The sequence below is a fragment of the Microcaecilia unicolor genome, chromosome 9 (assembly GCF_901765095.1).
Source record: "Microcaecilia unicolor chromosome 9, aMicUni1.1, whole genome shotgun sequence".
Classification (NCBI taxonomy): Eukaryota; Metazoa; Chordata; class Amphibia; order Gymnophiona; family Siphonopidae; genus Microcaecilia; species Microcaecilia unicolor.
Window position 1 is genome coordinate 43581681 of NC_044039.1, and position 12864 is coordinate 43594544.

At 43.0% G+C, this 12864-nt stretch overlaps 1 protein-coding gene across 1 annotated transcript in view; it reads right to left on the reverse strand.

Moving 5' to 3' along the window:
- LOC115477824 (ELKS/Rab6-interacting/CAST family member 1-like) overlaps positions 1–12864 on the reverse strand; it is a 631897-nt gene that overhangs the window by 398708 nt on the left and 220325 nt on the right. Inside the window, exon 6 of the mRNA XM_030214916.1 lies at positions 1188–1348. Within this exon, the coding sequence (XP_030070776.1) occupies positions 1188–1348 (161 nt within the window). The remainder of the gene's footprint in view (positions 1–1187; positions 1349–12864) is intronic.

The following is a 12864-nucleotide window of genomic DNA, read 5'->3' on the forward strand; positions in this document are numbered from 1 at the left end:
CTTGACGGAGTTTAAAAAGGGGTTAGATAGATTCCTAAAGGACAAGTCCATAGACCGCTATTAAATGGACTGGAAAAATTCCTCATTTTTAGGTATAACTTGTCTGGAATGTTTTTACGTTTGGGGAGCGTGCCAGGTGCCCTTGACCTGGATTGGCCACTGTCGGTGACAGGATGCTGGGCTAGATGGACCTTTGGTCTTTCCCAGTATGGCACTACTTATGTACTTATGTAGCTGCAATAGACGCTTAAATAAACGTCGAAATAAACGCCTTTAAGGACGTTCAAAATTTTTTTTTTTTTTTTTTTTAACGGAGCCAGCGGGAGGGGGGAGAAAAGGAGGGACCTGGCACCACCAGGTTTGCACTTGCTCAAAAGAGCCCTCAACCCCAGGCACTCAACAAAACCTAAAAATTAGGCTTGGAGGCCTAGCCAGAGCTGCTGCTGTGTGTGACCACCACCTGCTGAGATAGAGAACATACTGAGGAGTTTCTGGCAGCACATGACCACATATAGGGAGGCAAAAGTTTGCTATCTCCACCTGCTGGTAGATGGACACAACCCACCAGTCTATGGATTGATCAGCTTGATGATATGGAACTGAGTATATATGGCTGTATTTTCACAGATGACTTGTCTGCTGCATCATCAAAGGGAGTCCTCCCTCTTCCTTTTGTTCTCTAAGGGTGACCCCTAACTCCCTACTGCTCATGGAATCATTCATCCCAGCAATGGACTTGGTTGAGAATTAGACTAAGAGAACTTACCTCTGCCCTCAAGGCTGCTAATGGTTCAGTGTTATCTAGTCATTGTTCAAATATGGAGAAGCAGAATCAAAGTTAAAGGATATATGTGATGGCATGATAACACAGGGAGTATCTTTGAGAGAACCACCTCCTCTTCTCTCCCCCCCCAACCATCCAAAAAAAAAAGTCTGGGATTGATTCAAAGGCCAGATCAACAGACTGAGACTTGACTTAACCTGCAGACAGCATGTACATACAGATGTTTTTACTTTGTCTCCCGTACTTCCTTGACACTGCATGAACAAAGCAAGTCTGTCTAGCAGCTGGTGCAAATGCAGAGAGTAAAATTCCATCTTCTAACAATATGACCAGAACTACCTTCGCATGCAAAGTCAGAATAGAACAAAAAGCCCATGCTTAGAATAACATTCCAGATTCTTACTTCATCTCCAGCACCTCCTCTAGGTGTTTCCTCCTCTCTGCTCGCAAGTTGGTCAAATGGGCTTCTTTTTCAGCCAAAGACTGCTGGGTGGAGGACAGTTTTGCCTTCATAGACTCCAGCTCCTGTTTCACTTTCTCCATGGCCATCATCAACTCCTCCACCTTGATTAGAGAGGTAAGAGGGACAAAGATTTCTTAGACACTACAAATAACTTGAAAAGGAATAAAGACGTTTTGAATTAACAGAGAAAACTGGGATTCTAGAAAAAGGTAAGTGGTTTTTATTTTATTATGAAGGATAATTTACAGGTTTTTATCAATCTGATATACTGCTATTAGGTATGGATAACATAGCGGTTTACAGAACATATAAGTCTATATAATAAGAGACAGACAGGAACAAAATGAAAAAGTTACAATTTATCTATAGAAGAGATAAAGTATAAAGCCTAACTGTTCGGGTAGGGCTTAGTGCTGTCTTCCATCCATCAACTCTGTCATTAGGATCTAGGTTGAAAGCCATCAGAAACAAGTGTTTCTTCAACTTAGTCTTAAATAGTGAATACGATTCTAATAATAAATGTTGACGTAAAGTGGTTCCAGAGTGGAAGGCCAGCAACACTGAAAATGGTGTCATAGATGGATGCGATAGAAGGAGGGGATAACCAGTAAATTTTGATTTGATGAATGTAGAAATCTGGATGTGTGGTATTGTATGATACCTTAAAAGAGAAGCATGAATTCCACACTATTAATTCTGGTGCACAAAATTTATCAATTTAAATTTGATTCTGTATGTTACTTTGGCAATAAGGTGTGATAAATACATTTTTAAAAAAATTGATTCCGTGTTGAACATGAAGCCAGTGTTATTCTATAAGTACTGAAGATAAGAGAGGGTAGTCTGAGGAACAATGGCTTTTCTCCTCTTGGGAATCTGATGAGGGATCACATTTTAAGATTTAATTTTTTGGGATCAAACTTTACATTTAATTTTTGCCACTCACTCATGGGTCCTAGCAAAAGCCTCCACACAGTGAAGAGGATTCATTAAAGTAACGGTCATAACATACAGCATATTTCACAGGTCACAAATGAAAATCACAGATATCGGCATGCTTAACACCTGAGCTACTGTGTGGTCTAATATGCACAAAGCCTTATTTCCCCACAAAGCCTTTACAGGCAGTACAGCTTACCAAACACAACCCCAACTTAAGAGAGAAAAAACATGTTACTGGAGTGTCTGTCATTCCTTAACTACTAGTTTTTCATGTATTTTATTTGTCTTCATCAATTTAACAGGAAGAATGAAAATAACTAAAAAAGAAATATTAGTGACACAAAAAATGTTACATCAGGGAGTGCTAGGGAGATAAAATTCCTAGACATAATAAATGACTGCTTCTTGGAATAACTGGTCCTGGAACCAACAAGAGGGGGAGCTACTTTAAATCTAGTCTTTAGTGGAATGCAGGGCATAGTACGAGAGGTAACGGTGTTGGATCCGCTGGGAAACACTGATCAAATCTGAGCTAATATCTAGAGTGAAATCACAATGGAAATCTACTGTAGCAGCATTTAATTTTTGAAAGGGCGACTATGATAAAATTAGGAAAATGGTCAAAAAGAAGCTAAAAGGATCAGCTGCAAAGGTTAGGACTTTAAATCAGGCATTAAGGTTGTTTTAAAATACCATTGTGGAAGCCCAGACCAGATGTATTCCACACATTTTAAAAAGGTGAAAAGAAGTGAAAGAGGCTATTAGAGCTAACAGAACATCCTTCAGAGAATGGAAAAAGGATCTGAGTGAAGAAAATAAACAACATAAACACTGGCAAGTTAGATGCAAAGTATTGAAAAAGAAGGCTAAGAGAAAACATGAAAAGAAACTTGCCACAGAGGCAAAAACTCACAGTAGCATGTTTTTCAGGTACATCAAAAGCAGAAAGCCTGTGAGGGAATCTGTGGAACAGTTAGATCACAAAGGAGCTAAAGGGGTACTTGGGGAGGACAAGGTCATAGTGGAGAGACTGAATGAATTCTTTGCTTTGGTCTTCACAGAAGATGTAAGAGATCTACCTGTACCAGACATGTTTTTCAAGGGTGATGATGTGGAGGAACTGAAAGAAATCTCGGTGAACTTGGAAGATGTACTAAGCCAAATTGACAAATTAAAGAGTAGTAAATCACCTGGATCAGATGGCATGCACTGTAGGGTAGTGAAAATTCAAACATGAAATTGCTGATCTGCTGTTAATGATCTATGTAACCTGTTGTTAAAATGGTCCGTAGTGCCTGAAGATTGGAAGATAGTCAATGTAACGCCAATTTTTAAAAAGCTCCAGGGGTGATCTGGTAAATTATAGAACGGTAAGCCAGACTTCAACAACGGACAAAATAGTGGAAACTAATACAAAGAATAAAACAGAACACATCTAAACATGGTTTAATAGGACAGAGTCAGCATGAAGTCAGCCAAGGGAGGTCTTGCTTTACCAATTTGCTTCATTTCTTTGGCCTGAATAAAGATGTTAATAAAGGTGAGCCTATTGAAGTAGTGTATCTAGATTTTCAGAAAGCTTTTGACAAAGTTCTTCATGAAAGACTCCTCACTGTGTCTTTCCTTATATGAACAGCATGCATATTAAAGAGAGCTCAGCAGAGTACTTTTGGATTCCAGAAGAAGCCTGTAGCGAAACAGGTCCCTTTCAGGACTGCACCATTTAGAAAATTTATGCTTGCAACTGCACTACATTGCATTGCTCTGTTCAACACAAGAGAAGTGTTATTCTTGTTGCCTATTTGAATGAGAATGAAGATAACATTTTGAATATTTCTGATTTTGAACACTGTTTATGCCACGGAGGTTTCTGACCTATGATTACTGTTTTAATTGTGGGCAAGATTTATCACATGAATAGTGATTTATCATATAAATGGTGATTTCTGCAACAGTTTTATGAGGTCTTTTCATTATTTAAATTTTACATTTAAAGTTTTCAACTAATGGGAGTTTTCAAGAACTTGAATATTCACTTTTGGATTTGACCTGTATTATTTTCAGTGGAAAAGATCCAGTTTTGTGTTCTAAAAGTATATTGTTACAACTCAATTCACATCTGTAAGACAACATACCCTTGCTTTTTTAGGTCTGATAGTAAGTTTGCTGTTAATGGCACATGCATTATGTGCAGTCCTTTAAGTAACCATTAACCTGCAGTAACCAGTTTCTGTGAAAGAACAGAAGACAAAAAATAATGCAGTACATCTCTACCATGCACAGTTAGTTCTTAGGTCTAATTCTACTATTCTATTATATTGAAGCAACAAATTCAAAGTTTATTAATAAAAATAAATGCTCACATGGGTAGTGTACTACTAGTGTTTTGGATGTAATTGTCTCAGGTAGTGTTGATGAAACTAATTTAACCTTGAGATTAGGTTCTCGGCTATATGCTAGTGTCAGTGTGCATAAAGTTTACAAAAGAACCTAGAAGTTGCAAAGAGGGACCTAAGATGGCATCCTAGGCAGACACACTGAGCGGTGCTCCAATCTAATTTTGAATTGCTTCCCCTTGTTTCTGTTCAGAGATATTCCTAGGGATGGTAAAGCAAAAAGAGAAACCAAGGACTAATCTCTCGGAGTCCTCAGAACTCTGTACTGTCGCTTCTATTGAGCAGTTCGTAGTCCATTTGGATGGAAAGTCCTTCCCAAGCTGATGTTGGAGCTCAGGCAACCTTGCCGAAAGAGCTGAACATTATACTCAACCTAAAAGAGTGACTCCCCCCCTCCCGACCCAGGCATGGTTGTGCTGCCAGAGTCGTCGATGGTGGTGGTCAATGGAGACACAAGTTGGAGCCACTTCAAGTGAGGGGAGTCGCCGGAGGGGCAGATGCTGCCGTGGGTGAGAGCTCTATGGCGGTAGGAGGCACTCCCAGGGTCTTGGTGATCTCTCCTGTGTTGCAGGAGAGTGGTGGTACTTCTGGGACAGTGCTCTTGGAAGAAAGTCTTGTCATGAGCTCAAGAAGTGTAGAGTGATGCACTTGGGATACAGAAACCCGGGAGAGATACCGAATAAGAGGGGAGAGATTAGTAAGCTCGACTCAGGAGAGAGACCTTGGGGTATTGGTGTCCAAGGATATGAAGGTGAAGAAACAATGTGACAAGACGACGTCTGTGGCCAGAAAGATGCTAGGCTACAAAGAGAGGGGTATAACCAGCAGAAGAAAGGAGGTGTTGATGCCCTTCTACAAGTCGTTGGTGAGGCCCCACTTGGAGTATTGTGTTCAGTTTTGGAGGCCGTATCTTGCTAAAAATGGAAAAAGACTGGAAGCTGTGCAAATAAAAGCTACAAAAATGGTATGGGATTTGCGTTGCAAACCGTACGAGGAGAGACTTGCTGACCTGAACATGTATACCTTGGAGGAAAGGAGAAATAGGGGTGACATGATACAGACATTCAAATATTTGAAAGGTATTAATCCGCAAACGAACCTTTTCTGGAGATGGGAAGGTGGTAGAACTAGAGGACATGAATTGAGATTGAAGGGGGGAAGACTCAGGAGTAATTTCAGAAAGTATTTTTTCACAGAGAGGGTGTTGGATATGTGAAATGCCCTCCTGCGGGAGGTGGTGGAGATGAAAACGGTAATGGAATTCAAACGTGCATGGGATAAACACAAAAGAATCCTGTTTAGAAGGAATGGATCCATGGAATCTTAGCAGAGATTAGGTGGCGACGCTGGTTACTGGGAAGCAAAACCTGTGCTGGGCAGACTTCTATGGTCTACGCCCTGATCGTGACTGAATAGATATGGATGGGCTTGAGTGTCAATTTTAAGGGGCTTCGACGTTAGCTTCAGAACTAAATATAAGAACAGTGCTGGGGAAGGAAGTGACGTCACCGGGCAAAATGGTCGCTTCAGGTGACAGCTCCCGCTCCCTCACACTAAGTTGTTTGGCATTACCCCATTTCTGTGTGCACTCTATAGCGTGAATTGGGTGTCCGCGATTAAGAATACTCAGCGGAGGCAGTCGGGTGATGAGCGCACTCACGAACCTCTCTCAATTCACTTTTTCAGGCAGCTCGGCAACGAAGCACATGGCAGCAATGGAATCAGCAGCTCTGGATCCAGCGTGCCACTTCGGGGGATCTTCCCCCCAGGATATGTTCTTATTAGAAGGAGACCATGAAGGTTCTGAGGCCATAAAGTTTCCAGAGCTTAGAGACTGGCTTATGGAGACGCGGACAGATCTTAAAGCAGTCTGCACAGATTTAGTAGCTTTGGATGCGGATCTTCGAGGAGAAATCCGTGACTTGGGTAACCACCTAGAAGAGCTGGAAGAGCAGGAGAGAGGGATAAATGCCCTGGACCGGCAGATGGGGGAGATGCACACAGGATTTCAGCAACTAACAGATAAGTTGAAGGTCTTGGCAAATAGAAGCCGGAGATGCAAGCTCCACTTTAGAGGATTGCCTAAAATGCCAGCTTATCTAGATTGTGAGGATGTGGTGCAGAGGCTGGTGAGTGCTCTGTTAACTGAGGCTGGTTCAGCTATTAATCCAAAGGAGGTTCTCTTGGAGCGCTCTCATAGGGCCCTGGGCATAACAAGGAATAATTTGTCTAAGGATATAATTGCTTGTTTCCAAGATTTCAAGCTCAAGGAGTGGGTGCTACAAGCGAGCCAAAAGATTGACAACTTCAAATGGGATTCCTATCAGGTAGCAGTGTATCAAGACTTGGCCTCAATCACTCTAAACAGGAGAGCAGACCTGAAGCCGGTTACTATGAGATTGCGTGAGCTGGGCATTAGATACCGATGGAGACACCCATTTGCTCTGGCATTCTACAAGAATGGCCGTATGCATCAGATTAAATCTGTGGCTGAGGCAGATGGAGATATGAATAAACCTTCAGCGACACCAGGCAAAAATAGATCTGTCTCTATGTTGGCACACCCAAAACAGCAGCGGGTGTCAAAGGGAAATAAGAGGTTGGAACACCAGAAGTCTGCTGGTCAGCTGACCTGATGTGGTGGTATTTCCAGATAGTTGAGAATGGGACAATGTGTGTTAGACTTTTACATGCTAGCAATGCGGACCCTGAAGTTGCATTTTTGAAATTTCAGCAACAGAAGGATAGGTTTTGTTCTCATCATGGTTTGTATGTTGTGTTTGAAAGTTGAGGAATTTAAACTGTTTTGCAATATGAGAAATATGGTGTGAGGGGCGGGAGGGGGAAACTCACTTCCTCTGTTGGATGTGCCTTCTCTTTGTAGGGGAGGGCCTTAGAACCAGGTGGGGGCTAGGGGGAGGGAGGGAGTTGAGAGGGAGGGGTGGGATTGGGAAAAAGGGTAAGGGGTGGTTAAGGCTTGAGAGGAGGGGATTGAGTTGGGTTCGGGAGGGAGACTGCATGTGGGGTTTGGTATTCAAAAACTTGAGCTCTGATGTCTGATGTAACTTTAGTGCTCCTGAATGCCAGGGGGCTAAATGTTCCTATGAAACGTCAGCTTCTGTTTTGAGAGCTGATCCGGTTAAAAGTTGATATTGCCCTGATTCCGGAGACACATTTGAAACCAGTTAATGAAGTCTTATGAAAGCATTGTAAATTTCCCCTACAATATTATGCTTCCAACCGAGATGGTACAAAGACTAAAGGGGCAATGGTGGTGTTTGCTGGCTCCTGACCGTGGCAGATTAATTAGATCAAATATTACTAAAACATAAGGTAGGATCACTACTAATGGGAGGAGATTTTAATTTAACGATGGACCCTGGATTAAATAATTCCACCACGGCCATTCAGTATGCAGAGTGGGATCACAAGATGTTTCGTGCATTTTTCGTGCGATAGCACGTGATAGATCTTTGGCGTCAAGCTAACCCTACTCGCCGGGAATATACTTATTTTTCGTCTGTGCACAATTCTTTTTCATGAATAGATCTGTGGCTGGGTGAGGTGGCGTACTCACATAGGATTTTAGATCTTAAGATTGAGCCACACACTTGCTCGGATCACAGCCCAGTAGTAATACAGCATCATATTTTGGGTCCCCCTAAAACCCATCCGGAATGGCGACTAGATGATACTTTACTATTGGATATGTCCTACTATTGGAGGAGTGGCCTAGTGGTTAGGGTGGTGGACTTTGGTCCTGGGGAACTGAGGAACTGAGTTCGATTCCCACTTCAGGCACAGGCAGCTCTTTGTGACTCTGGGCAAGTCACTTAACCCTCCATTGCCCCATGTAAGCCGCATTGAGCCTGCCATGAGTGGGAAAGCGCGGGGTACAAATGTAACAAAAAAAAAATATCGAAGGGCAAATTAGAGTATATTCAATTTAATGATAATGGGGAGGTTTCTCCAAGCATTCTTAAGTAGAGGAGTGTGGTAGCCGTGTTAGTCCACTCTTAAGGTTATCAATAGAAATCAAACAAAATAAAACATGGAAAAGAAAATAAGATGATACCTTTTTTATTGGACATAACTTAATACATTTCTTGATTAGCTTTCGAAGTTTGCCCTTCTTCGTCAGATCGGAAATAAGCAAATGTGCTAGCTGACAGTGTATATAAGTGAAAACATTCAAGCATTACTATGACAGTCTGACAGGGTGGGAGGATGGGGGTGGGTAGGAGGTATGCATGGAGACATCAAAGCATATCATTGCTATTCTAACAGGATGGGTGTGGATAGGTGAGGGGTGGGGTGATCAACAGAGACATACAGCTTTATGGTTTATAATGGGCTAGGAACCCCAGATCCTTGTTAAGTCCTTTCTGTTGGGTGTTAGAATATTCAATCATTCTGACTTCAAGGTCTTACGTTCTTGTATGGTTTTAAAGTTACCTTTCAGGATTCTCACTGTGAAGTCACTGGTACAGTGTCCTGGTCCTGTAAAATGTTGACCAACAGGTGTGGGAACCCTACTGGCACCAGCATTGTTCATGTGATGTCTATGTAAATTGAATCTTGTCTTAAGCATCTGGCCTGTTTCTCCAATATAGCATCCTTTGTTACATTTTTTTACACTGAATGATATATACCACATTGGAAGATGAGCAAGTGAAAGATCCCTTTATGTTGAATATCTTTCCTTTGTGGATGACTTTGGGGTCCTGTGAAATATTTTGGCATAGTTTTCAACTGTGAGAGGGGTTGAAGGTGGTAATGCGTGGTCAACTTATTGCACTGAAAGCCCATGTTCGAAGGCAGCGTGGTCAGGCGGAAGATTCATTGCGTAGAAGACTATTAGAGGTAGAGAGATGCTTTAGTCGACAGCCGCAACATTCGGCCCAGCTGACAGATCAAGCTCATAGGATCCGTCAGGAATTACATGAACTACAATTAGCAGATCTTTCAGAGCAACTTCAGCGGGTTCGGCAGGCTCATTTTGAGTTTGGCAATAAAGCTAGGAAACTTTTAGCTCATAAACTTAGGCAGAAGTCTACACGCAATCATATTGTCAGTCTGAAAGATGAAAATGGGATGACAACTTCGGCCCCTTTGCATATACAGCTCTATACTCCAGACATCACCTCTTCAGAGAGGGATATATCTGCCTTCTTAGAACAAATTCACCAACCCAGGCATACTCCTGGGGCTCAGCAACGACTATCTAGGCCCACTGAATTAGATGAGGTTCTTCAAGCGATTCAAGCCCTGTCTTCTGCGAAGGCACCGGGGCCGGATGGCTTTACTAATAGGTTTTATAAGATATTTGGTAAGCTCCTGGCCCCATTGCTCTTGCGGATCTTTAATTGCTTTAGTGAGGGCCAGAATCTTCTGGAGGCATGGAATTTGGCAACCATCACAGTTATATCGAAGCCGGGTAAGGACCCTCAGTTGTGTGGCTCTTATCGCACAATCTCTGTTTAGGGGGTAGATTATAAGATTTTCAGCAAAATACATTGGCTACGTGTTTACAGCACTACCTCCCCTTGCTGATTCATGAAGATCAGACGGGTTTCGTTCATGATCTTCAAACATTTGATAATATATGACGCGCCCTACACCTCCTATATTACGCTGAATCTGCAAAGGTACTGTACTATAATTATACAGTACCTTTATGTTTACTATTGCAGAGAAGGCGATTGATCGGTTTACTTTGGCTGTTTATGTTTGCGGTTCTAGAGAGAGCTGGAATAGCAGGTTCCTTCCTCCACAGGCTCCATCTTATCTATACGGCTCCTTGTGTTTCAGTTTGAATTAACGGTCAGAGGTCTCCTTCGTTCCCTCTGTCTCGGGGTACGAGACAGGGTTGCGCCCTATCCCCTCTTCTTTTTGTGTTGGTGGTTGAACCTTTGGCGGGCTACATCCATATGCATCCAGAGATTCAAGGAGTAAGAGGGGGGGGGGGGGATTGAGACTCGAATCCTGTTGTTTGTGGATGATATAATGTTGACTCTTGTTGATCCGGGTGCTTCCTTTCCAGTATTAACCTCAGTTTTGTATGAATATGGTCAGGTTTCAGGCTTTAAAATTAACATGGATAAGTCAGAAGCTTTGAATGTGACTATCTCTGAGGACCAAGTAGCTAGATTAAAGATTAGTTTTCCTTTTAGCTGGGTGTCTAGAGGTATCTGGTACCTTGGGGTAAATTTGACAAAAAGGTTTAAGGATTTATATGAGGCGAATTTTCCAGGGGAAACTCAGGGAGCTCTTTCTGGAACTTGAACGCTGGGAGGGCTTGACAATTTCATGGCTGGGCCGGATTGAAGCAATTAAGATGATCCTGCTCCCTAAGTTGCTTTATTTGTTCATGGCAATTCCCATTCTCTTACCTGAAAAGTTTTTTCGAGGCTTGAGACATAGAGTCTTTTCGTTTATTTGGAAGCGGAGACCACCCCGAGTTAGAAGGGAGGTGATGTATCAATTGCGAGCGTTTGGAGGGATGGGTGTTCTCTCTTTTTTGGCTTATTATCAGGCGGCTCATCTGTGCATTTTGGCAGAATGGATGCAGGGGGCGGGTAAATTGTGGAAATCCCTCGAGCAGACATGGTTGGACCCATTCCCACTGATGGCAGTCACTTGGTTGCCCAACAAACTTTTAAGGAGGCTGGTTAGAGAGACGCCACCACTGCTCCAGAGACCCCTGTCAGTTTGGAGGGACATTAGGAGGAAGTTTTTCCCGGGTCACATATATTATCTGCATATGTTTATTCGATTTGCCCCCCAGTTTGCCCCTGGGTATGGTTCATGGGGAAAAATTGGATTTACGTGAATTGGGGCAGATTTGGGAAGAGGGGGACTTTGTTTCATTTGAAGATATCCTTGAGGAATATGGGATCCGTATCTCTCAGACATTTCAATATCACCAAGTGTGGGATTTTATCTTTAGAAAAGCTAGAGGAGATTTGAGTTTAGCAGAAACAAATTTGGAAGAGGGGGAATCTCCAGATTATATAGGGATCTCCTCTCACAAGTAAACATTGTGAGCACTCTGGAGGGCTGGTACGAGGGAAAGGGGATAGTGGTTCTTTCAGCCGGCATCATCCCCGGTCATTCAGCCCAGCTAGGAGAGCAGGGCGCCCTCTAGGGATCAAACTGCCAGGGAAAGCTGTAATGCAGGAGAAAAACTACACTCCCCAGAAGCCAGTGCAGGGTCAGCTGAACTCTCAGGAGGGGGAGGGTGGAATGACTGATTGGGAGATGAGGTCTGATCCTGGAGATGGGGGAACAGCTGGTGGAGCTTGGGGAGGAGGAGGAGATGGAGTGGAATAAAGAAGAGGTAAAAGGAGAAGGTAAGGGGGAATGTATGGAGGTGGGTGGTTTGGCTCTAACCCGTGCAGACAGGGTGAGAGCTTTTGTGGCCTCAGCATTGCCCCGGTTGTGGAGTTGGGGGAAGCTGGGAGCAAAGCAGTGGGGGAGCAACTGGAAAGCACAACTTGCTACCATATTGGCTGTTCCCAAGAGGTAGTGCTGTGGAAGGGGGGGAAGGGTTTTAAGACAGAAAGGCATGTGCATTTTGGAACTTAAAACTGTAGGAGGTGAGAGAGGAGGTGGTTCCAGCTAAATCTCCAAAACTATCTGCGGTGAAGATAGTGTGGCTGGAGGTTTGGGAGGGAGAATTTAAAACAAAAGCCTGTAATTGTAAATGGATTAAAGTTTGCTGATAGTTGGAGGTGTTTAAACAAGGCTGACATCTGTAACAATAAAGAACTTGGATTGCTCTTACTGCTGGAGTGGGACTGATTTTCTCAGCAGCTGGCAAGGTGGAGAGAGAGAGCGAGCGAAAGTGTGGTGGCTGGCTAGGAAAGCAGACGGAAGCCGGTGAAAGCTAAGCAGGGTCAACCCCAGCTCCCACCTGGAAGGGGGACCTGGTTACAACATGTTATGTATTATTTGTTGAAATGGGAGCGGGCTTTGGGTGTGTCTTATGAAGTCTCACAGTGGGAGCAGATCTTTAAATCATTGCTTAAAGTATCTTTCTAGTGCTTTAAAAGAAAATGGGTACAGGATCTTGCATAGTTGGTACTATACTCCTAAGCGGTTGCATAAAATGTTTCATTTGGAGTCAGCTTTATGATGGCGTCAATGTGGATTGGGGTTGATATGTACCATCTATGGTGAGCTTGTCCCCATGCCCAGAAGTATTGGTCTAATATTTTGAAGTTTGTTTACAGCCTCACGAAGCTTACATACCCTATGAAGATGGACCAGTGTCTCCT